This window comes from Phycodurus eques, chromosome 4 (assembly GCF_024500275.1).
Source record: "Phycodurus eques isolate BA_2022a chromosome 4, UOR_Pequ_1.1, whole genome shotgun sequence".
Taxonomy (NCBI): Eukaryota; Metazoa; Chordata; class Actinopteri; order Syngnathiformes; family Syngnathidae; genus Phycodurus; species Phycodurus eques.
The window spans coordinates 32,087,953-32,113,707 of record NC_084528.1 but is presented as its reverse complement, the minus strand read 5'-3'; the positions used below and the strand labels follow the sequence as shown (position 1 = coordinate 32,113,707).

The following is a 25,755-nucleotide window of genomic DNA, read 5'->3' as shown; positions in this document are numbered from 1 at the left end:
GTCTCCGATTGGCCGTTTCGCAGCGTGGGCGGGCTCCTCTCAGATTCAGTTGACGTTGTTGTTGTAAGTGGAGTGGAAATTACTTTGTGGCTGATGATGGTCCGGCTTGTTTGGGGATTTAACGCTCAGTTGCCCCACGACAAGATGCTCCAAAGTTAAACGTTGTCCATTTTCACCGAGTGGGGAAAGTAAGAGGACGGGAAGGATGGAAACATCTGCGAAGCCGCTCAAGCTAAAAAGCAATTTGGTGAGTAAAATATGTCGTTTAGCACGCGGCTAACGCTAGCTTCCGATTAGCCGCGGCTTCAAGTCGCCACAAAAACGGCGATGTTCAACCTGAACTAAAACCTTTTGTCTTTTGGGGGCCAATTGACGCGTACGGTGGTGTTTAACGCGTGTCGGTAAACTTGTAAGACACGAAGAGGACGGTCACATGCACTTCAACGCCTCTTTTTATGTAAGCATTGTTCCTCCACATTCCTCCACCCGCCAAGCTCCAATACAAACATATCGGTTAGCATTACAGGTGCTAAGTTAGCCAAGTTAGCTTCCGCGTGTGTCCTCTGTCGTGGTGCATTTGGGTGCTTTTCAAATGTCCCCCAAATCTGAGTGGACGTCGACTGTGATGTGTCCCGATCACGCAGGAGGTGTGAGCGGCCATGTGTGTACGCATACGTCTGCCGGCGATGTAATCCAGATTTAAGGCGAGCATACCCTGAGAAGTCTGTTTGTTTTGGACTCCAGGCAATAAAACAAGTGCACCCTCGCTTGTCCAGTTATTGAAAAGTTGCGTTCACTCATTGACTCTTGTGTGTCGGGGACACACAAGAGTCAACTGAGAAAACAAAACAAAAATAGGGACCTTGAGTCATCAACAATGCGCAGAGAGGAGGGTAAACCATAATAGTATTTATTGTACTAAAAACTGTTAATAAATCACATTTTGGGCATTCATTCCTTGACTGGCAGCCGTTTTACAGCATTTTGACTTACACAATGTTGTATTTTGTGACAATAGAAGAAATAGAAAAAGGAGACTCTCCTCATCTCAACAGAAAAACAAAGTTTTGTTTTGAGCATTTTTTAGTGTTTTTTTTTTTTTTTTCCTTTAGTAAGAACATGTTCAAAAACATGGGTTGGGCTCACCCAAAACACCAATTTCTGACCAAAATAGCAGAGAATAATGAGCTGTTTGTGAAAAGAAATATATCAAGCAGAACAGTGACTGTGACGCAAATATTTTTTGCTTCACACTTCAAACTGTAAAAAACCAAAAACAAGACTGGGAAATGGCTGTTGGTGACAAATGAATCCTTTATTTGCAGATGTACAACAAACAAATGCGCCGGGAGCGACGCGGACTCACTGCACGGCACGAATCGAACGTCATTGGCTCATTTGCATGGCGTTCACTCTGTCAACTGCGTCAGCTTTTCTCACGATAACATCTCTTTAAATCGTACAGTGCTGTAAAACCCATTGCCCCTCTTCTCAAATTCTTATATTACATTTCCCCACTTGGTTTAAGATTGTCAAAAAAAAACAATTAAATATCAGACAAATATAAATCAAGCGAACTTAAATGCTGTTTTTAAATGGTGATTTCATTTATTAAGGAAAGAAAACCTATTCAAAGTGATCTGGTCCTGTGTGAAAAAGTAATGCCCCCCTAAATCTAAGACCTGGTTGGGCCTTCCTCAGCAGCAACATCTGAAACCAAGCGTTTTCTTGAACTGGCAATGAGTCTTTCACATCTCTGTGGAGATATTTTGGGCCACACTTCCTTTCAGAATTGTTTGAATTCAGGAAAAAAAGGGTTGGGAGGTTTGGGCATGGAACTTTATTATCATTATTATTTTGAAAGCCCTTCAGAAGTTGACTTGCTGGTGTGTTTTCTATCGTTATCCTGCTGCAGAACTTCAGCTTGAGGTCGCAAACTGACGGCTGAACATTCTCCTTCAGGATTTTCGGTTAAAGAGCAGAATTCATGGTTCCATCAATCACAGAAAGTTGTGCAGGTCCTGAAGGAGCAAAGTAGCCCAGGTTTCTGAAACTTTAGGGCAAGAGAGAAGAAGTATGTACACGTGGGAGGTTTTGCGAAGTGTGACTTGCGGTGAGTGAGTTAGGATCCAAGTTAAGGTCGGGTTGTTTGTTGTTTTGCAGTGGTTAACTTCTTTTACACATGTGGACATGCGAAAGTGTTCGCTCATCATTATTGTCGAAATAGTTTCCCTGAGGATACAGTATAAAGGTCCCACCCTCTGCCCCCACGCCACCCCGGTGTGACGAGGCCACGTGTCTGAGCTGTGACAGACGGCTGGCGCGCCGCTAGAACAGGGAGTCGGGCGAACGGCCGAGCGGGTATCAAGTAAGGGCGAGCTTGTGGTTCTTCAAGTGGGCTTCAGATGCCTGTCCGGCGCCGTTGTCTAGTAGTTGCTACTGAGGTCACTAAATCCCTCCTGTCATGCTGGTCAAGTTCCAATCTGTTTGGATTTTCAAACAACTCTTCAATTTTGTGCTTGGGTCCTCCTGAGACTTGTTGGTGAGATGTCCACCAACTTGTGTATTGATTGGTAAAACTAGAGTTGTTATGGATTGATTTATTTGCTTCGTGAGAATCACATTTTGAGGCAGTGTTCTGCAAATTTTAGATAGAATTAGGTAGCAGACCGCAGTCCGGCTCCGGACCAAGTCCGGGTCTCGTGTGGATAGGTTGAGAACTAATCCACTTATACTGTTTAACAAAGACATTTTTGAGCAGATTTTTGAACAGGTGATATCCCCCAAAAAGGACATTTTCCCCACTCACAAAAACAAACTCGATTCAATTGCCTGATTTGTCAACATTTTTGCTGCGTTGAAGTACGAATTCCAACCAGACTCAACTGTCATTTTTGGCGAATGTTGTCACATCGCTCGTGAAATAAGCTCCGAGACACATAAATGAATCCGAAAAAGTTTCTTGCGGGTTTTGCATCGTTTGATGGAATTCGTTCTGACGTGCGTGTGTTACACAAATCACATTAAGCGGAAACTTGGCTGCTGTGATGTAAATATAGGAACACTTTCAAAAATGAAAAATAAAGTAGCTCGCAATGCAAAATGGGGCAGCGACTGTTTGATGCAGTTTGGAGATGTAAATAAGTGTAAAGGATACCAAAATAATGCCATTTATTTACATATCAAAACATCAAATGTCTTCCTATTGGAGGACTTTGAAAGCACAGCAGAAGGTTTTTGCTTTGATTTCCGCAAACTATTTGAATGATAGCTCGCTTCCAAGTCAAGTGAACTCCTCGCTGCTCGGAATGTCAGCTCAAATTCGACACGACTGGCGCAATTCTTATCAGTCAAATACGGACCAATCGAGCGCATCGACTCCTCATCACGTCTTGGACTTTTCCCAGCCAGTCACGTAATTGGCACACGTCGGACTGGTTGTTTTTGCTGCCACGGCGTTGACGAATCCACACCCAAGCTTAGCCGCATAGCTGGGTGTGTGGCAGCGGCTCATAAATATGTCGGCAGGCGGCCTCTCCACCCTTCCGGCCAGGGCCGTGTCGCGAGAGGCGGAAGTTGGGCTTGACGAGACGCAGCCTCGACGAAATTGTGCGCGAGCAAGTAGTCTGCCTTCTCGTGACCGTGTATATCCCCCCCAAAAAAAACTGTTTTGAAATGAATGTATTGTTATGAATCGTTTGATTAATCTGGTCTGCAAAGTACTTGAGGGCAACAATCGAGTGCGCTGCCTAAAGAAGCCAACATGACAAGGCCCACTGCGGGATATTACGCTACACTCGCCGACACCTCCGCTAGCGCACAACTCCGCTTGGCAGTGCATCCCACGCGGCGAAACAGGAGTTCATAACGGTCACGAGAGATTTTCCCCATCCTGCTACGGTAATAATGACAAATATTTTGCAAAGGATTTCTGACAAGATAATCGACCTGACATCATGTCCTGCATGAGCAAAAAATAGCTCGTGACAACAACTTAAGGTCTATACGTGCCTTGCCATCGTCTACCCCGCCTCCTCCGCAAAGTCACCCGGGACGAGCCCCTGCAAATTAGTCGTCTGGAAAATGGATGGATGGATGGTCCTAATCCCATTTTCTTGTCAGGAAAGAAGATTTTAGCTCCCAATTGTTCAAGTTCCCTGCTCCTTTAGCCAATGTGGACTTGGTGGTGTGTGCAGTACACGCACGGAAACACACTGGAGTTGCACGTCTTGTGTCCTACTAACCCGAGCGACTGGGCTGCTTGCTTATTAATCTGCCGGCCTTTGAGCCTTCTGGCGGGAACGCGGTCGAATGGGCCCCGACTCGGAAAGTGACACTGGATTCCTCGCGCTCGCAGGCTGAGCCAGCAGCTGTTCGCGGGTGTCCGTTGAGAGACAACTTTAACATTTTATAGCCTAACGCTTCCCCTGTGAAAGGCAATACACCAGCTGTGGCTTGTTATGTTATCATATTTATTACCAGAAGACAAAACACATTAGCCAGAAGAGACATGCTTTGAGTCCATTTAAATAACACTGTTAGTCATTCCCCCCCCCCCCCCCCCCCCCCAAGTATCATTTATTCTTTCTGTAGCTGCAGCCTCAATTCAAATAAGTCAGTCCTGTTTTCCTCTCAAAATGCTCATGCGGGACATTGAACAGGAAGTCAGCCATTTTGAGGTTGAATTTTAGGGCTTGTGCTTTGACAAACTCCTACTCGGGTGATTTGCCCAAAGGAGCCCCCATCGGAAGCGGCTACCCTCGACCAGCGGTTCTCCAAATATGGTATGCAGGCTCCCTCTAGTGGTACACAAAACAATCACCGAATGAAGTTTTCAAACTGTGCATAATGTTTACAGTTCATTTGGTACAGTACACTTAAGTTGTGTTTAACTTTTAAGTACAATACTTTTGCATTTAATCTTGTAAAACAGTTTTTAAACATTTACGTACAATTTGTATTTAACTGTATGTGCACTACATTTGAATTGAAACTGTTATTTTCCGATATCTAAGATCAGTGTTTTTGTTGAAAATGTGTTGGAGTGGTTTACAATAATATTACTTCTTTAGGAGTAAAACATGTCTTTATTTTTTAATAAACAGTTGGACCTATGACACTACTGTATTTTAATGTCAGTCATAATGATGGTACTTGGAGAGTTAAGTATTTAATGAGATGGTAATTGGTGTAAAAAGTGTGACAACAGCTATCCTAGACAGATGGGCGAGGCTAATTTGCCAAATTAAAATTTTTTTTTTTTTTGCTGATGCTGTCTAATATGGATGACATCGAAATTCGATAACCATTTCGAGGATTGTTTGAAATAATTCCGCCGATGGACATGAAATTGTGTGGGTGTGTCTATCGTGACAGGACGCACCAAAAAGTCTTAAGAGCACTCACCCAAAATGGAACAGCACATCTTCATTTGAAGTAGATTTCCAAGGCGTGTACGTTTCCAAACTCCGACACTGGAATTCACCAAAATGATCCCAATTGGAAGCAGGTCTCCGGGACAGATGGACAACACTAAAAGCCGAGCCCCCACGCCATCTGATGTGGGCAAAGCATGGACTCGCATGCGGGCCTTTCACCCTCATCGAGCACAAAGCCATTTCAGTGCACTTGTTGAACAACTGTGTCTCACACCTGGGGGGAAAAGTGCTAATGTACTGTTAAATATGCAATACTTTAGTTCTATAAATCTCTGCCAGTGTTTACATTTTCAAATAATCACTTCTACAACATTCCTAGAAAATCAAAATGTCCCATTAATGGTGAGCTATTTTTAGAACATTGGCGACGCCTTGTGTTGGCGTATCCCGCTTTAAGATTTCAGTTCTTGTCGCTTGTGGTTTGATCGCTCAGGATCATCTTTTAGATGCTGACTTCTGCCGGAAGGGGAAAATGCTCAACTTGGACGCAATTGTCAGTTTGTGTGTGTGTGTGTGTGTGTGTGTGTTTCCCAGCCATCAGTGCGGCTAAGGAGGCCGCGGTAGGGAAGTTCCACTTGGCAGATTAACGTTTTCTGACCCAACTGAAGCCTTGTTGGCATGCTGCAGACCGACAGTGGGTGTGTGCGGAATCTCTGACATCAGCCTGGTGTGTGCGTGTGTGTTTGTGTTTGCCGGACCAGGAACGCTACACGCTCCATTTGTCACGCCGCCAGAGACGGCAAATGTTGTTCATCATGATTGGTGGAGAGGATCGGGGCAGGGGACGGGGCGGACTGGAGGGGTCAGCGAGGGGATTCTTGGTCCGCATGAATGGGTTGACCCAGTCCACTAGCTTGTTCGCATGTCACGCTGGACTTTCTCACATCCTTCCGTGTTCCTCTGGCAAGGTACAGCGGCGGTAACCTGACTCACGACTTTCTTTTGTTGCCTCACCAAGCTAATAAGTCCAGTTACGCCATTTTCCGTTGAAAGGAATTGAAATGCTATTAATCCGTTCCCCCCAAAAAGCTACTGTATTGTTTTGCCCTTCATTCTTCAAAAGAGAGAAAAATGGCATAGTATTAGGGCTGCAAGTAATGATTTTTTTTAATCATCTCAACTCAACTTTATTTATAGAGCACTTAAAAGGGACACCGCGTAACATTGTCAGTTGTTTAATGGCTATAATCGATGTTTACGTTTATATATGTGTTATCATTGGTTTATTATGACCTCTGCTAATAACCGGATACATTCTCGTAAGCGAACAACTTTAGGTGTATTTATACATAAGAGTGGTGACCCAGTAGGGGAGTGCCATGACAGTCTGCCGTCTTGAAACTGAAGTCTCCAGAAAGCTGGAGACTTCCCCGACAAGAAGTTCAACGCTGCCTAAATTAGCCTAAAGCAAAAAAGCTAAGCTAAAGGGAAAAAAAAAAAGGCTAACTTTTTTCAGTGGGTTTTGTTCAACGGCGTCGTCGTTCTTCAAGGTTTTTTGAAATACGACAGCTACCGTTGTCGCAATACGTGTTTGAAAAACTGAGAGTCCTCAGTGCACGATTTGTTTGGAACACAAACACAATTTCAACGCAAGATGGGAGTAATTCCTACGCGGTGCACAGCTGCACAGAAAGTGCTGTACATTATATAAATCAAACATTAGGTTAATAGCAACATTAAAAACTATAAAAAAAGACTAAAAGAGCCCAAACTCTCATTCTGAGTTGAAAGCCAAAGAATAAAAATGAATTTTAAGACAAGTTTTAAAAAAAATGGACAATGAGGGGGCGAGCCTAATGTTTAGGGGGGCGTCATTCCAAAGTGAGGGACCGGCAGAAGAAAAAGATCGATCCCCTTTGCGCCTCCGTTTAGTCCTCGGTACCTCCAGGAGCGTCTGGTCAGCTGACCTGAGGCACCGGGTGGGACTGTAGGGGTGGAGCAGGTCAAGACCATTTCAAGATTTAAAAACAAATAAAATAATCTGTCTATTATTTTCTCGATGAATTGGATATTTCAAAAAAAATACAAATTCCCAAATTTTAAATTCAAATTTATTTAAAAACTGGACATTATTTCAAATTAACAGTGCAGAAAATGCACAAACATACATTGACAATGACTTAGTTACTCATTTGATCCGTAATATCTGTCAAAAAATCTGCAAAAATGTTGATCACTGTTGCTTTAGTTGCTTTGCATGTGAGCGTCTGAGCGTGGGTTGTGGCCTTCAGCAGCTCATTTCAAGTGTTGTCATTTTGTATTTGTGCGCTTTACTGTTTGCCCTCTTCAATAATCTGCAAACAAATGTTCTGTTCTTTTTAATAAGAGAAATAACACGCCATATTATTGTAATTTATAAAAACACAGTAATGACACAATTAGATACAATATAAAGAATTCAAGTCGGGATATTCGATACCACTTTGTTTCCAGACTGATCCCAGCGCAAGTATTCACTCTTGAGTACTCACCGATACCATGTACAGATACCAATAGTACTTTTGATAGATCCAATTTGAATTAACACAATGACGTGTCAATGATGTGTTGTTGTGAAGTGAGTGGAGTTCACTGTCGCCGTACAGCACTCCCCTCAAATTTAATTTAAGCCAATTATCCCCCACTTTTTTGTGGACTGATGGGGTGAAACCCGTTGCCAAATGGTTTATTTCGTCTCTTGGAGCATTCAACGGGAAGCCTCGCACCCTCTAAGCCTCGGGCACTATCCGTGGGATTATGTAAACCGTCTGGAAAGTCGCATGTTGTCCCCTAATCACCCTACGGCGCACACTCGTGTACAGAAAGTCGTTCTCTTGTGTGTAGACTGGTTTGTTTTTGACCTTCCAAAAGTGTCGCAGTTGTGGATTAAAGACACCCGGTGGACAAACGGCTGGTCAGACATTCCCGAGCAGGCCTACGCCGCGTTCATCCCGTAGCGTCCCGGTTACGTAACGACTGACGGGGGAGGGGGGGAGCTGAGCGGTTAACCAGATTAAGCCCAAAGGCGGCCAACGCACTCCGCGCACCTTTTCTTGCTTTCTTCTTCCTGCTACGCTTTCCCTCAAATCGAAAGCAAGCGCTACTAACAAGCAGTGGCCGGCGTGCGTTTGATACGTGGGCCTTCACTGCAGACTGATCTGACTTAATCAATGTCAGCGCAGCTATACGAACCATCAATACTATTAACAAAAAACATAAAAACAATAGAACAGCACACAGCTGTGCCACCTACATCATTCACAATCAATATGGTGCTAATAACATGACGGAACCATCAAGCGTTTTAATACAATGCATCATGCTCACGACAGATGCTGATTTTGAAATGTATTCTTGTGTGCAGATCGCGACATAGGAGAACAGTTTTGCTCTGACCAGCCAATCAGAGGACAGACAAATGCTGAGATCATTGAGGGCCAGCGCAATGGCCTTGTGATGACAAATTTGAAATGTGATTGCTTAAAGAAACGGTCCCATTGCTAATCTAGTTTTGCGTTCCATGGGTTGGTGCCACTGATTGGCAGATCATCCAATCCAATTAGTATTATTTTTTTTTCAGATTATCTTGACATGGCAACACTTAGAGGCTAAAATCTGGTTGGACAAAATATTTACACAGTCCCCGCCAAAAGTATTGGAACGGCAAGATCAATTCCTTTTGTTTTTGTGGTATACTGAAGACATTTGGGTTTCGGATCAAAAGATGAACATGAGTCTATAGTTCAGAATTCCATCTTTTATTTCATGGTATTTACATCTGGATGTGTTCAACAACAACTCAGGACAGAAGCTACCCACGTTTCATGTGAGCAAAAGTATTGGAACACGTGACTGGTGGGTGTTTCTAGTTGCTCAGGTGTTGCCTTTTAGATTGAATACTTAAACATGAGCTTGACTTTGGGTTTCACCTGTGAAAACTGCATTTGCTGTTAAGCAAACATGAAGGTTAATCTTGGTCCCGTTAGTCCATAAAACTTTGTTCCAAATGTCTTTAAGTATACAACAAAAACAACGGAATTGACCTTGCTGTTCCAATACTTCTGGAGGGGACTGTATAATACATATGATTTCCCTCACATGATTAATGAAGCATCTGTCCATACTGTATCTCTGTGGCTTCCATTAACATTCTGACATTTCCCCCCCAAAATCTTTCTTCCCCTACATTTTCTTGCAAATACAGAACGTTATTCCCATAACATTACCACATTTCTACGCAAAAATACAATTATGAAATACATGACTGTACAGGACTAACTAAGGGAATTATAAAATGCTCGGACAGGGAGGGAAGTTTTTCATTTTTCTTGGACTATTGTGATACTTACGGAAAAAGAGACATAAAGTGTTCCAAATAAACGCTACAGTAGTAAATGTCTCGTTTTCTGTCGTTTTTCTTTCCAGGTGTGACGGGAGACGTCTATTCGGCCTCCCGTGTCTCCCCACACTCCTCTGTTTTTGTCCTCCCTGTATTTTATTTTATTTATTTTTTTTCTCCTCTCTCTCTCTGGCCGGACTCCGACCACCACCGCGTGAATTCATGATCACATGACCGTGGATATGGACACAGTCCTATCCCACTTTGTCCAGTCCACAGGAGCAGAACCAGGATTAGGCCAGAGACCTGCTAGAGGGTAGGTAGGCCGAGGCACACAGGTGTGCCTAATCTTGTGACCACATTGAAAAAAGTCCATTATTTCGCTCCCGCAGGCAAGAATTGGGACCTGAACGCCGCCCTCAGTGACTTTGAGCAGCTGCGACAGGTGCATGCTGGGAACTTGATGTACTCCTTCACCCAGGAGAGGACGTACCTGCCCCCGGAAAAAGAGATGGCCCGCCTCGGACGCCTCGTACTGCAGAGACAAGACGATGTGACCCAAGGTGAGGCAATCACTGTTTAAAAAAATAAATAGAATTGACATGATGCAACCCACCGCCACAGGTGACAATCAGGGAGCGCACACACATTGTAGGTTATTAAATGGAGACTACTGTATAACATCAAAATTTGAGAAGGCAAAAAGAAGACTCACTTGCACAGCGCTCCAAATAAGCGCATTATTGTTCACTCTCACTTGATGTTTACTGTCAAACTGATGCAAAAAACAAACCAAAACAGAATTAAACATTGTATATTTAAACGCTAAAATTCAACGAAACCAAAGAATGTTGTCTAACCAAAGTCTGTTAGCTTAACGTTTACATATAGTGTTCCCCCGCATATTCGCATATATTTTTTAACCTATCCTCTGTTATTTGCTGAAAAACTCTCCTGTCGTAATTTAAAAGTAACGATAAAACGTTTGATTCATACTGCACATCACATTTTAAATAAATCTCAGAGTGCTGCAAAAGCATTTAGAAATTACAACAAACAGGTGGAGAAGGTAAGGGCGGACACAATAAGAAGAGTGTGGTTATGAATGGAGATTAAAAGGGCTAATCGTTTTTCTTTAAAAAAAAAAAAAAAAAAATCCCAAAAATCTTGTGGCATCTTGATGCGAAGGAGCTAAGTTGATGTGAGGGGAGAAGCTTCATTTCGCTAGGTGCAACAGAAAAGTAGCGCTTTGCAGCCATCTTGTCACATCGATAAACAATTATAAACCTTTTTAGGGAGAACACTGTAATATAAAATGCCGTAGACAGGCTCACGGAAATTAGCTAGATATTACAGCAATTCATCTTAACCTGAAAAAAAAATGCTACTATAACACACGGGGTGCAGCAACATATACAAAGCGCATACAAAAAACTCACAGGCATATATATTCTCTGCCAAAGACTGGAGTTTAGTTGGGGTCCTTCTGCCTCTTTTTCTTGCTGTTCGTTATGCTGCCTGTCTTCCAGTGGCGCTCAGTGCCGCCCATCTCGTAGTGGCACAATGTGGTACTACACTGAAGGCTCACAACCCGAAATCCGGACTTGCCTGTATACTGTAAAAATAAAAAATGAGTTTGCAGTATAGCGGGCACATCAGCAATGAACGCCGTCACTGCCTGAGCCTCTTTTTTTTAATTTTTCCCGCAGCTGACGAAAAGCGTCAGCCGAGGGGGGTCCCGGCCCGCGCCGCCTCGCCCGTGGTTGCTTCCCTGGCGCGCACTTATGCCTCCGGCCCCGCTGGGGGCAGCGACGAGCAGCTGCTAAACACGCCCGAGTTCACCTTCCAGCTGCCCGACCTCAGCATGTACCAGGACGACTTCCGGGTCAACGAGCGGGACCTGATTGAGAAGTCCATGATGGTGGCGCTGGAACACGCCGGTAAGAGCGCAAACGCTGGACCGCCAACAACACTTTCCGTACAAACATTTGCAAAAATCTACGCCAAGAAATGTTTAAAAATTGAAATGATAACATATGGCTTCATTCTCCAAACATTTAGACTTTTTTTTTTTTTTTTTTAAATTAAAAAAAAAAAAGAAACTAATTTTAAGCGACTTTAATCCTGTAATGTTGTGACTCCTGGCAAAAATTCGACCTTATTCTACTCAATTTGACTTTCCTAATATAATATATATATTTCTTCCCCTCACATTCAACATCAACATTTTCTTGAAAACAACCCACTAACTTTGAGGATTTTATTCCCTTACATTCCGACTTTATTCTTCCAACATAACAACATTCTCTGATAAAAATCCAACTCCTGTATAACACTTTTTAGAGTAACAACTTGTCATTACAGCATCACAACACTAACATTGAATAAATCCCATATTACAAAACAAAATGAATTATTACAATTGTGGTACAAATGTTAATTCAGCCTAGTAATCCGTTTGATAAAATTGTACAGAAAGAAATAAACACACTTGTTTTCCGGGTGTTACAAGTGTTCCTGAACGCAGCTCACGCAGCCGTTGTGTGACTGCTCGTGTAAACAAGAATGGCGGCTAAACACAACTGCAATCCAGCATTAACTACACAACAAACAAACAAAATCCAACAGGAGTGACACAGAGTTGCATGGAGTCACCTGCAACCAATATTGCCACAGTTACCTTGAAAAAGTAACTTAATTACTTTAATGATTACTTGATCTTAAAAGTCACTAAGTGACATCACAAGTAACATTTTCAGTTATTTTCAGCAGCTGCCAAGTGGCAGGAATATCACTTATCCGGAGGACAAATAGAGGATTAGCTTAACCGTACCCATTACCTGGTAATGTTGGCCAAATGACATCATCAACATGAACCAATAAATGAAATAATAATAATAAAATAATAAATCAGCAACTTAGTGCAGACTTGACACACCAATTATAGTAAGTACCAAACAATGTAAACAAGCACACATTTCTCAGGTACAATTTTCGAAAGACTCTTAGCCGATAGACAGACTGGAGCCACCCTGTATATTTTTTTTTACTTCTGTGTCACGCGACAAGGCTCAAAATAAACTAGCTTTTGGATTCAAATATACTGTGCACGCGGAGAAAATGTCTTTTGCGGAGCCGATCAATGACGTCGTTGATCAGATCGGCGAATTATGACATTAAAGCCGATCAGCGCAAAATGATAAATATCGGCCGATACAGATCAAATCGGTGTAAAGTCTATGAAAAGTAGCAACAAATACACTTTTTACAAAGACAAATAAGAAAAATGGTGCGGCAACAGTGAAGCCGTGTATTTCTTTTCACATGAGTTGAACGTGGCTAAAGTGCATCAAACTGTCACTTTAAAGGCGACACGAATAACAACGAATGAAAGCTGTTCTGAGATCATAAGGCGGTGAAATACAAAACACAAACGAATATGAAGGAGCTCATCATCAAGTGTTGTCATCCTTTAGTGCCCTTAAAGTACCCAACACGGACGGCGACCGGACAAGCGCTCCGTATGTCAGGCCGGTTCTGTGCTGTTTGTTGGCGTGTACAGTATCAGACAAGTTTTCGAATACCGATACTGTACGGAAGTAGTCTGCACCGATGCTTGTATTTCCCCAACATTACCACTTCGTTCCCTAACATTGACTTTCCCTTGCAAAACTTGCAATACGACTTAATTCAAATACCATAACGACATTTTCTATATAACTTCATTCCTTTACATTGCAACTTGAATTCCCTTCGGTGACAACTTTTATCTGTGACAAAATCTGACTTATCTGAATTATTCCCCATCCATTTGCTTGTGAGTATAGTTTGTGGCGTTTGTGTGCAGGGCGTCTGAACTGGTGGACCAAAGTAGTTCCCAACTGTCAGAGTTTGCTGCCCCTGACGACCACGGGAGACGGAAACTGCCTGTTACACGCCGCCTCGCTCGGTCAGCTCTCGTTCTCGCATGTGGCGTACACGTAGTTACTTTCAGTATTTCCATACTTGGATTTGGCATAACCGTGTTGCCTTGACATCCAGCTGACCCGACTTACGGCCGACCTCAGCTGACTTCACAATAAGCAGCAGTTTGGCAGTTAGTGAACATTTCTTAAAAAGTTTAAAAAAAAAAGGCTCCCAGTTGGCGTTTACTGTCGAACTGAACATAAAACAAAGCGAATTACAGCATATGCATTTAAAACGAGCACATAGCTTTGCCTTAGGAATGTCTGCTTAGCCTAAAGCTAACAAACAATGCAAAACGCCTTTGACATGCTAATGGTTAGCATCGGTAGTTGCACTTTTAGAAGCAACAGATATTTGAAGACAAAAAGCGCAGCAACAAATGTAGACGGCATAATATAATGACACTCACAGGCATAAATTCTTTAACTTGTGCGAAAAACGGCTAACATCTTACTGAGTGACACACAGTACTGTAGTTGTCTTTGTTTGTGTTCATGACAGTATTACACAGGACCCCCACCCCACCCCAGTTCAAACACCAGAAGGAGCTGCAATGAAGTCATCATGACCCACAAACTGTTTAATTGTTGACACTGTGTTTGTTATTACTAAATGTTATTTTTTTTTAATGAAGTGCAATATTATAGAGTGCTAGTCTGAGTATTAAAAAAAACACATTACAAGAATAGTTTTTTGGGGGACGAGGCTGAAACCGATTTAATGTCATTTCCATTCATGTGAGCGGGGAAAGACGACTTGAGACACGAGTGTTGCGAGTTGCGCGCATGATCACGAATTCAACCGGTATCTCGAGGCGTTTACATTTGTCATAATCCGAGACTATAACCACAAATTGTACTTTTTGGGGGGGTTTGCGGCTTAGGCATGTGGGGCTGTCACGACCGCGACCTGTCATTGCGCAAGGCGCTGCGCGAGCAGATGGACCACGGTGCCGAGCAGAACGCCCTCAAGCACCGCTGGAGGTGGCAGCTGACCCAGCAGAACAAAGAGGTCCGTACCAACGGCCGTACGACGCCGCACGCAGCCCACCAAATGCACCTCCAGACTCATTGTCTGGTTTCGACACTTCATAAGTACACGTGCTGCTTGCCAAATAGTGAGCATACTTTTTGTTGCCTTTAAATAGCAGAAGCTCATTATGAATGATGACAGGTTTTCAAGTTAACAATTTGCTTGTAAACGCTGGCAGTTCACAGTGAGTGCAGTTTGCATGTTCTTCCCGTGCCTGCGTGGCTTTTCTCCGGCCACTCCGGTTTCCTCCCACATCCCAAAAACATGCGTGGTGGGTTGGTTGAAGACTCTAAATTGCCCGTAGGTGTGAGTGTGAATGGTTGTTTGTTTCTACGTGCCCTGCGATTGGCCGGCGGCCGGTTCAGGGTGTACCCCGGAGATAGCTGGGATAGGCTCCGGGAGCCCGCGACCCGCGTGAGGATAAGCGGTTCAGAAAATGGATGGATGGGTGGATGGATGTCTGGCAAAAAGACAAACGTATCCCCTTTCTGCGGGACTTTTTCCTGCAAAAATACTTTATTCTAATACCATTCTTTTCCCCAAAAATATATTTCCCTAAAATGAACATTATATTGCAGTTTTTCTTTTGCAAATCTACTGTTTCCACTCATTTTAACTTTTTTTTTTTTTTTTTTTTTTTTTTTTCTCCTTAATAAAAATGTAACATTTTATATCTGGGAAAGAAGTAACAACTTTCTCAGAAATGTTTTTTTTTTTATTATTCCCTGAGTCTTGGTTTTTTTTCTGCAAAAATACAACTTTGTGCCACTCACGTTCACCCCCCGAAAGTCTGACTTTATTCCACTAATGCTAAATGTTCTTGCAAAAGTGCAACTTTATTCCCCCACCATTCGGACTGAAAAAAATTCCCTAAATGAGTCTTTCTAAACATAAGACTTAATACCCCTAACATTGCAATTTTTGTGGCAAACAAATTTATTCCACTGACTTTGACCTTTTTTTTTTAATATAAAAAAATGACTTTCTAAAGACCACAAATATATTCCCTTAAGCATAACTATCTTTCCCAATTTTATGCCACTTTTTTTTTTTTCATTTTTCTGTCAAAAATGCCTCCCAACAATGTGACTATTTTCCCATAAAAATACAAAATGTATTGCCAGACATTTTGACTTTATTCCACTAACACCTTCTTCTTAAAATTATAAAATGTGAGGGCATTTATAAACCTTTATACCCGTAATGTAACAACTTTTCTTGTAAAAATGAGACTTTAAAAAAAAAAACAGCAGAAAGATAATGCAATAAAGTATCAAAAGTAGTATATGAACATTCCAAAAATGAAGCCCTTTTTTTATGTTTGAAATGTTGTTGTTGTTTTTTTTTGTTTTTGTTTTTTACAATGGATTATTTAATTATAACAGGTTATGATTTTAAATCCTATTTTTAAGGGTGCCCTTTGTGTCAAATGACAGGCTAAAGTGAATTTTCTGTGCGTGCAGTGCCTTTTGTGCTTATTCAGTTGGCTTGTTGCGTCTTTTGTCAGAAAACAGGCGTCGCAGCAGCAGGTAATTATTGACTTTGAAAACGTTGTCTCATTTCCATTTTAAAGGCCTCCGAATGCCCGCCACCACAAAAATGATCAAAAGTTTGCGCTGCAGGTTGAGCAGGTCTTTATTGTGGCTAGCTGCCCGCTCACACGTGTTTGACTTTGGGTTTGTTCCCGCTTTAGCGAACTGCTCCGGTCCTGTAAAGACGCCACTTGAGTCAGTGACTTGACCGCAAAGTTTGATCTCATCTGTAAACGTAGATATGGACGTCTACTACTCAAATTACCGTTGGACGACTGCCTTTACAAAAAAATAGCCGCTTTTTTTTGGGGGTGGAGGGTGGGTCAGGAAACTATGACTCCTTCTAACAGCACATTTGAGCGAATGAGTCACAGAGGACATTAACTCCTTCAGTGCCGTGTACTTTTCCGAATATTTGTCTACTGGAATCCCAGCGACGTATATACACTAATCATCGAGTCCATTTTTCAATGGGTAGGCGTGGAAGAGGAGACCCAGGTTGACACTCGCGACTTGCACATACAGTATATGACTTACTTCCCGCTCTGGACTCTGAGGGCTCACAAAAGCACCGAAATAGCATGAAAGTCAGTTCAGTTGCCCAAAAAGCTCTTTTTCGCTGCTTTTTGGTCAGTGTTTTTGGTGAAACCAACCCTTGTTCTATTGCTGAGTAGTAAAGAATGGAAAAAGCTAGAACCAAACTTGTTTTTTTTCTCTTTGGTGAAAGAGGAGAATATACTTCTTCTTTTGGTAGGTTCGGAGCTTGTTGTCCCAAAGCAAAATATTCTGTTGGTATTGAAAGACGAGGGAGAATGCTTTCAAACGGCCGGCGGCATGCGGATCTCCGCCAGTGACGGGGTTGATGAGTGTCGGGGATCGATGCCGTGAACGTGCGCGTTTCTTTTGCAGTCGGGCCTGGTCTACAGCGAGGAGGAGTGGCAAAAGGAGTGGAACGAGCTCCTGAAACTGGCCTCCAGCGAGCCCCGAGTCAACTACAGCAACCACGCCAACAACAGGTGAGCGAGCGGCCACGAGGACGGCCGTCGATCCGTACGTCTGCGGCCCGCCCGACGCTAAAGCCCGCCGTCGCCTCTAGGGGGGAGTCGTCGGACGAGCCCGTGTACGAGAGCCTGGAGGAGTTCCACGTGTTCGTCCTGGCGCACGTCCTCAAGCGGCCCATCGTGGTGGTGGCCGACACCATGCTGAGGGACTCCGGAGGAGAGGGTGAGATGTTGGCGGTCGTAACTTTTGGCTACACAAAAGGTGGAAAAAAAACTTTCAAAGATGTGCTCATATTTTGCTACGTCACTACCATAATACCGGTATTGACAAACATGACTAACATTTTTGGATGGCTATAAAATTGTAGACAAGATAAGCTTTATCATATTAAGACATTAGGTCATGTCAGTCCTAAACGGCGAGAGAGGGGCCTCACGTCTCGATTTCTACCGTTCTAGGCAACGCAAGGCGAGCGGCTTTATGTATATAGCATATTTCATAGACTAGGTAACTCAATGTGCTTTACCTGGTTAAAAGTACAACATTTAAAAGCATTTTTAAAAAAAAAAAACAGAAGACATTTTGAAACAAATTACAGGCTGAAATGATTAAATGAACCTAGAGTGCAAGTAAAAGAGTTTAAAAGAATATGAAAATGCTTTAAAAGGGCTCAAACGTAAGCATGAGAGAAAAGAATCGTTTTTACTGGGATTTAAAAACATGAACACTTGGGGCCGTCTTCTCTTCTGTTGGCAGTTTATGCCACCATTTTTTTACCATCTAAAAATAAAAACAATGTACGCCTTGTTATATTAAAACTTCAGGTAACGTCGGTCTTAAATGGAAAGAGAGGGGCCTAACAGTTCTCGATTTGTAACATTACACTATTCATAATCATGAAAGTGTCAAAAATAACGTAAGCCTTATCAAATTAAAATGTAAGCCAAAAACATCAGTCTTAAATGGTGAAACGGGGTCCTCGTCACAGATCTCCATTTGCAGCATTCTACCATTTTTAACCGTCGTAGAAATAAAAAAAAAAAAAAAATAGTCTAACCTTATCATATTCAAATTTAAGGTAATGTTAGTAAGAGAGGGGTGTCACCCGTCACCCATTTGTAGCATTCGACCGTTTTTAACCATCATACACGTGTAAAATGAAGTCAACCACTGCCACCTCGCCACGTTTTTCTATCCAGCGATTGTATTAGTCGGGCAGGTGTACTTAACACATTCACTGCCAGTGATGGCTTTAGAAGTCAAATATCCATGTTAACTGGGAAGGCTGGCAGTGAATGAGTTAATGCTGTGGCCAGTTTGTAGGCTGTTTAGCCACGTCCTTGTTTGTCCCGCCACAGCCTTTGCCCCCATCCCGTTCGGGGGCATCTACCTGCCACTGGAGGTGGCGTCCACCCAGTGCCACCGCTCTCCGCTGGTGCTGGCCTACGACCAGGCTCACTTCTCGGCGCTGGTGCCCATGGAGCAGAAGGACGGCTCCGACGAGCAAGGTGCTTCATTTTCACGCTCCGTCTGCTCGAGTACTGCTAAAAGCGGACGCACCGATTCAGAAAAGTCCAAGTCAAAGAAAAATTGCTTGAAAAATAAATACAGATTACAGAAAAAGTAATGAAGTATTTGTACTTGGTTTCTTCCGCCCGCTGTTGCTAAGTGAGTTTTTGGGTTCCAGTGGTGATCCCGCTCACCGACTCTGAGCACAAAATGCTTCCTCTGCACTTTGCCGTGGATCCAGGAAAAGACTGGGAGTGGGGCAAGGACGACACCGACAACACCATGCTTGGCAGGTACTCGCATTATTAATATTGTTGTTGTTATCAAATCATCATTCCTTTAACCCTTTTATAGCAAAAAAGTTTACAGGTGTAAATTAGCCGAGCCTTGTCCGGTCTTGAAAGTTTTTTCTACGGTACCGATCCAGCGTTGGGGGGGGATTACTGCATTCCACTAACTTTATGATTTATTTTGTGAAAATACACTTTATTGTACTAATTTAATGTTGTTGTTTTTGTTTTAATACAACTTTATTCCACTAGCTATGACTTTTTTTAAATTCTGAAAATGTTTTTTTTTTTTGTTTTGTTGCAAAACTCGTCAACTTTATTCGACTAGCAAACTCATACAAGTTTTCAACTAACTTTGAAATCTTGTTAATAAAATAGGACTTCCACTATTGTCGCGTATGTTCCGTACGAAACAAATCTGAATTGGAATACATGTTCCGTTAGCCCCCTAGTAGGCCTACAAAAAATTAAAGCAATGAAATGTTTGGAATTTGAATACAAAAACCCTCCCCTCACCAGTTGAGCGTTGAAAATAATCAGATAAAAAAAAAAAAAAAACACCTCGAAACTTTCCAGTCGTCCTTTCAGTGCATAAGGCCGTAGTGTGTCCCTATTTAGGGATTGATCGCCGACTCCAGATTAGCGCTACTCGCTCACCAGATTAGCTCTAAGTAGTTTCGAAGGAATGGAGCAGAGAAACTAGTAGCTTGGTAAATAACCTCAGGCTTTATCTTCCTTTGCCTGAGAGCGTTGCCTTAGATGTTTGGCTTCTCATCCGAGCGGGCTTCGTCAGTTTGTGCAACAAGGCTTAGTTAGGACAGCACTAGCAATTCAGTAGAATGTAATAACAGTGACAATTCTTCTTCTTCTTAGTGTGGCTTTGTCATTGGAGGCAAAGCTCCAGATGTTGCACAGCTACATGACCGTCAACTGGCTGCCGCTGCCCTGCGAGGTAAGGATGTCCGCAGGCACATTTTACACAGTCCGGTCTTAGTGGAGATACTTGAAAAATCGACATGTACGGTAACTGTAACAGGTGCGTGTAGAACTCAAACGCAGTCCGCCAAACCACAGGAATAGTTGGTAACAATGTCTAATATTGTCTTCAACGGGTCCCAAAGCAAACAGGTTAGTAGCTTTGCAGTTCAAAGTTCAGATAAAGAGTCTGTGCAGGTTTGGTAGAGGTTCAGGGCCCTGGACAGATAAGAGTCATAATGCTCTGGAATCCCCAGGTCGCGAGACAGGGAAACTCGTACTGAGATGTTGTTACAGCAAAACACCAAACAGCCACAAGGACTGGCAGATAGCAAGAAAAAAAACAGTGGGGGAGCAGTACACTGGTTAACAACGGAGCAGAACTGTGCCAGTAACCAAGTTACTTCCCACCACTTCACCCTTATTCCCCCACCTAGTCCATTAACCTGTATTTGCGCTCCTTCCAGCAAGCGCCACTGGCCCAGCCCGAGTCGCCCACCGCGTCTGCCGGAGAGGACGCCCGTACGCCTGCGGACTCCGGCGAGTCGGACAAGGAGTCGGTCAGCAGCAGCTCCAACGGCAACGGAGACGCCGCCCCCGCGGGACCCACGGTCAACGGTTGCGGACACCCGGCCAAGAACAACTCATCTACCTCGTCCACGTCATCCAACGGCGGCTCGGCGGAGAGCGGCGCGCCGGCGGCGAGCGGCGCGCCCGCGACGGGTCAAAAGAACAAAGCCAAGAAAGAGAAGGATAAAAAGAGGGCCGAGTCGGTGGCCAACAAGCTGGGCAGCTTCGGCAAGACGCTGGGCAGCAAGCTGAAGAGGAACGTTGGCGGTCTCATGACTGGCAAGAACGGGGGCGCCGGACACGGCAAGAAGGAGAGCGGGATCAAAAAGAAGGGCTCGTTCCGAGCTGAGAAGGATGCCATGGAGGGCTCCCCTTCTTCACCCCACGTGTCTGAGGACTCCGGCAAGGGCTCGCCCTCGTCGGGCAGCGAGCGTCTCAACGGGACAGGCGGCAGCGTGAGCAGCAGCAGCGGCGCGGAGGGCGAGGTGTACAAGTACAGCGCCGACGTCAAGGTCAGCCTCGGCATCATGAAGGCGGCCATGCAAGGCGAGAGGAAGTTCGTCTTCGCCGGCATGCTGACCACCGACAACCAGCACCCGCTGCGGGAGCAGAGGATCCGGCGCTACTTCACCGAGGTGGAGGAGCGCTACCGGGCCGAGCAGGAGCAGCGGCGCGAGGCCGAGCGCAAGGGTGTCGTTTATGCCGTCGCGCCGCCCAAAAATGGGGCAGCGGCGGGAGCCGTTGAGCTCGCTCAGAACCCGCCGCCCACATTCAACCAGCTCAACACCACCCTCCTCAGCCCGTCCATGTACTCTGGCGCGGTGCCCATCCCGCGGCCCTCCCTGACAGATCAGCCGCCCTCTTCGGTGCCCCTCCACGTCCACTACACGGAAACTCGGCGTCAGTTGGCCGGCGGCTCTTCCGCGGCCTCCTACCCGTCGTACGCCACCCTTCCGAGGCACTGCTCCACGGTACAGGGAGGCGCCCTTAACACGCCCAACGCTCAGTGTAATACCTCCCAAGGCCCCGCTCCCCTTATTCCGGCACCCGTGGCACCCTCGTACCCGCCCGAGCTCATCCCGCCCGACTACCCCAGGTGCCACCCCTCCAACGGCTTCCTGGAGCCCGGTAGCGGGCTCCCGCCGGTGCGCCACTACTCCCTGGGCAGCGTGGGCGCTCTACCTGGCATGCCGTCCGGCCACTGTCGGACCCCCAGCTGCGACTTCTACGGACACCCCGAGACGGGCAACTACTGCTCCTGCTGCTACCGCAAGAAGAAGGAGACGGAGCCCGACGTCCAGAGGTTCTGATCCAGATTCCCCCTGACGAGTGGCCTTCTTCAGTTCAGTTGGGACTCAGTCGGCTACCGCTTCCTGGCTCGGGAAGAGACCCGGTCCCGAGAATCAAACAGGGCTGTCTCAGACCCATAGAAAACTGCACTTCTGTTACATTTTTGCTGCGGCTCTTATGCAAGTGTCTGAGGGTACGTGTGTGCGTGAAAGTGTCTGAAAGTGTGTGTGCTGCATGGTTGCCCTCCCGATCGGAGTTCAAGTCCTGGCCTCTGTCACCTCCTAGCGGAGAGAATGTAAACGACAGGGCAGGCGCCCCACAGTAATAAGCGCGGAGGCACAGGGATGCATGAAGATGGTCTCCGCAAGGTTCTAGCAAGCCCTTTGAGCGGTTTTCCAATATCCACCAAAGCTTAAATGCAGCCGCTGCAGAATCCTCCAGGGACAGGAAAGAGTAAATGGCTGCTTGCACTGAACTGTCTTACTGGTGAGGACAAAGAGTGTACTCGTGCATAGACCTCATTCTGGATATTTTTTGGAATAAATGCGCAAAAGGCATTGTGGAAAGCCATTTGAGCAAATCTTCATTTGCCAAGTATGTCCAAAAAACACACAAGGGATTCGCCTCCGGTAGTTGGAGCCGCTCGAGTACGACAACAGACACTTTGGAGACAGAAAGACATTGAGAAAAACAATCACTGAGCAATAAAGGGTTGCTAGTTGTCTGGTAATGCCGGTACAATTTTTTATTTTTATGTCTGTGCAAAAAGTCCTCTAGCACTTAGAACAGTTTGAATGACTAATATAGCAATAGTCCGGTGCAATAAGCGCCGAGACTTCGAGGAGTGTATGCGCTTTAAAGTGACAAGTAGCGCGATAATCTGGGACAATGTCGATTGTGCAAATGTTGCAGATACTCCTCGGTCAGTGTGCAAGTGGTGCAGATGCTACTCGGGCGCATGAGTGGCCAGTATTGGTCAACAACAGATATGCAAATAGTGCAGCGTGGCGAGACGACTACAGCGAGTGCACCAGTAATGTATCATTGAAATTGAAAAGAAAAAAAAAAGAAATTGGCAGCGTGTCGCTATGGAATTGTAGGTTAGCTGTTTAAGAAGTTGATGGCAGGAGGGAAGAAGCTGTTGGAATGTCTGCTAGTTCTAGTTGGCATTGTTCGGTAGCGCCTACCTGAGGGAAGGAGCCGGAAGCCGAAGTTCATACTAGTCGGCAAAAAAGTGGAAAAAATATGTTACGGGTAAGACACGGTTGTTCTACCGGTGCGCCCTAGGCATTCTACTAGTGCGCTGAATTAGCTTACCAGGACAAAGCGTGTATTAGTACATAGTACATACTCAAGATGAATATCAGGGATATTAAATAAATACTCAAATGGCTTTGCGTCCAAGAGTTTCGGTTTGACACTACTGCTTGTGAAAAATGCACCGTGGAAAAGGTCTCGAACCGAAACACAGAAATGACGACGATGGCTCTCCACTGATCGTACTTGGTGCCGAGTCCCGCTTGACCGGAGTCTTCTCCCCCCTAAGATGAAAGAATACAGTTTGATAGATGGATGGATAGATAGGAGGGCCAGTCAGAAAAGTAATAAATCCAATTGAATTCAACCTATTCGTGATTTTAATTTTTTTCAGAAATGTTCACACTGTGTAGAAGTGTAAATACTAGTTTGAACATTTAAGAACGAGAGTTTTTGCACTATTTCCGGGATCTGCTGCTCCTTTGCTTTGTCACGGAACTTGTCACTCAAGTGTGACATTGGCCTTTGATCCTGGACACCCACTTTTTGGCACATTTTAGTGGCGGTTCCGCTTCCGAAGCGAGAAATTCAGTCGCAGCTCTCTGCTTCTGATGGGAATCCAACGATGACGTCATTTCCAAAATGGCGGACCGGAAGAGGACAGGCTGAAACAAAACTTTATTATTATTATTTTTTTTTTTAAATAAACCTTAACAAGTTTTCAAACTAGAAACGGTGAACATTTCTGAAATCATTCTCAAATATTAGTAGGTCAAATTAAATTGGGCTCGTTGCTTTTTGAGCGAACCGCCCCCATTTGGAGCTCCTCCCACCGGGATTTTCTGACCGAACCGCCCCCATTTGGTATCCGTCTTCAGCTCCATGCACTAGTGCACTCTTTGTCTTCACTATTCATCGCACTAGTAGAACAACTAGGGTTCACAAGTGGAACAACTGTGTCCAAAAAATACATTTTTTTTTCTACTGCTTTATATTTCTGCACAATAGTTTGACAACTACGATAGGAGTAAGCAAAGGTTACTAGTGGGCATTTTGGTGCTACTAGTAGAGTCCAGGAGGCCACTAGTGTCTTACTAGTGATCACAAAGAGAGCACTAGTATTCAAACAGCATTGCGGAAAGCTGTTTGTGCATTTATTTGATATCCTTGATAATGCAGTTTTAAGATTCATGTACTAGTAGACTGTCCTTACGAGTAACACAATTCAGCACAATAGTAGAATGACTAGGTTGTACTAGTAGTAGAACTTTTCCCCCCACTCATGTATGACAAATCTTTGCACTCCTTGGCATCTGCATGCTACTAGTACTACTAGTGAATTGCTAGATGTTAGCCAGTAGATTTGCATGGCACTAGTAGTACAAATAGCGCACAATTGCCAAATGGTGTAGTTTAGTCTCACTAGTAACGTAGTCGTGTTACTGGGAGGCCAAATTATGCCTCCAAGTGCGGACAAAAAGTGTACTAGTACATGAACTTTCAGCTGGATATCCTTGATCTGGAATAAAAGTCGTTTAGGCATTTATTCCAAATCAAGGATATGGAATAAATGCTCAAAGGGCTTCCTGGAATTAGTATGCCAAAAGTTGTCCAACTTGTCAGTACAAAGAGCGTACTTACTATCGTCATTAGTGGACTCTACGTTTTGTGTGGGCCTTTGGGGGTTTGAAAGCACAAAAAGCAAAAAGGCTAGCATGCGGTTCACTGCCACGCCTAGCGGGGGGCGCTGTTGTGCTTTTGTGTGGTTGCGTCAGCCTCGCGGAGTATTTCGAGCGACAGTACACCCGTGTTTCAAGAAACAAAACAAACAAAAAATAGCAAAGTTAGCGTTTGCTGTGTCTTGTGTGCGTTTTGTTAACCCTGCACTAGAGTTTGAATCACTCACGGGAAAAGTGATGCCTGTTCGTTGTTTTGTTTTTGTGAATACTCCAAAGAATGAGCAGACGTTGGAAGGACTTTGCAGGCTTAATGAAACAAATTATTGTTTTGTATTTAAGTCGAAAGGCAACAGAGAGCGTGTGTGGTTATTTTTGTAAGCCCAAAGTTTTCCAGCGTTTATAAAATAAAAGAATGGTAAAGAATGTATTTTGTGGGATCCTATCGAGCGGTACAAAGAGCAGACAGCAATTTCAAAATATATATTTATAGCCAGATCTCTTTTAAATAGCTTTCCTTATGGTGGTTTTTTGTTTGGTTTTTTAGCTTAGTGCTCTGCCTTTTGATATATTTTTTTCCTTTTAGTGGCATTTTTCTTTCTTTCCCTGCAGTTACACAAAAACAAAGTGGCTGCAAATCGTTTCTATTTTTCTACAGCAGAATGGACAAACTGCATGGGAACGGCGACCCGACTTTAACCAAACGTGTGCATTATTTTTAACACATCTGTTTTTTTTTTTTTTTTTTTAATGCTTTTGAGAGATCTCCCACCCTCACGAAGGCTGCAGAGTGTGCAATGTGGACAGAAAAAGCATCAGATTTTATTATTTTGATTATTATTATTTTTTCTTTCTTTTTCTTTTTGCACCATTTAAATAAATTGTCATTGTATTTGGGGA

General features: G+C 44.0%; 1 protein-coding gene across 1 annotated transcript; it reads left to right on the top strand.

The window, feature by feature from the left end:
• The first annotated feature begins 63 nt into the window (after nucleotides 1–63).
• Nucleotides 64–25,755, top strand: otud7b (OTU deubiquitinase 7B). Its single transcript, XM_061675311.1, is given in 13 exon segments — nucleotides 64–247; nucleotides 9,843–10,052; nucleotides 10,054–10,072; nucleotides 10,149–10,319; nucleotides 11,466–11,696; nucleotides 13,604–13,705; nucleotides 14,606–14,733; nucleotides 17,196–17,302; nucleotides 17,383–17,510; nucleotides 18,647–18,796; nucleotides 18,976–19,090; nucleotides 19,961–20,039; nucleotides 20,530–25,755. Coding segments are annotated over 12 exon segments (2,709 nt in total). The 5' UTR covers nucleotides 64–247; nucleotides 9,843–9,986; the 3' UTR covers nucleotides 21,943–25,755.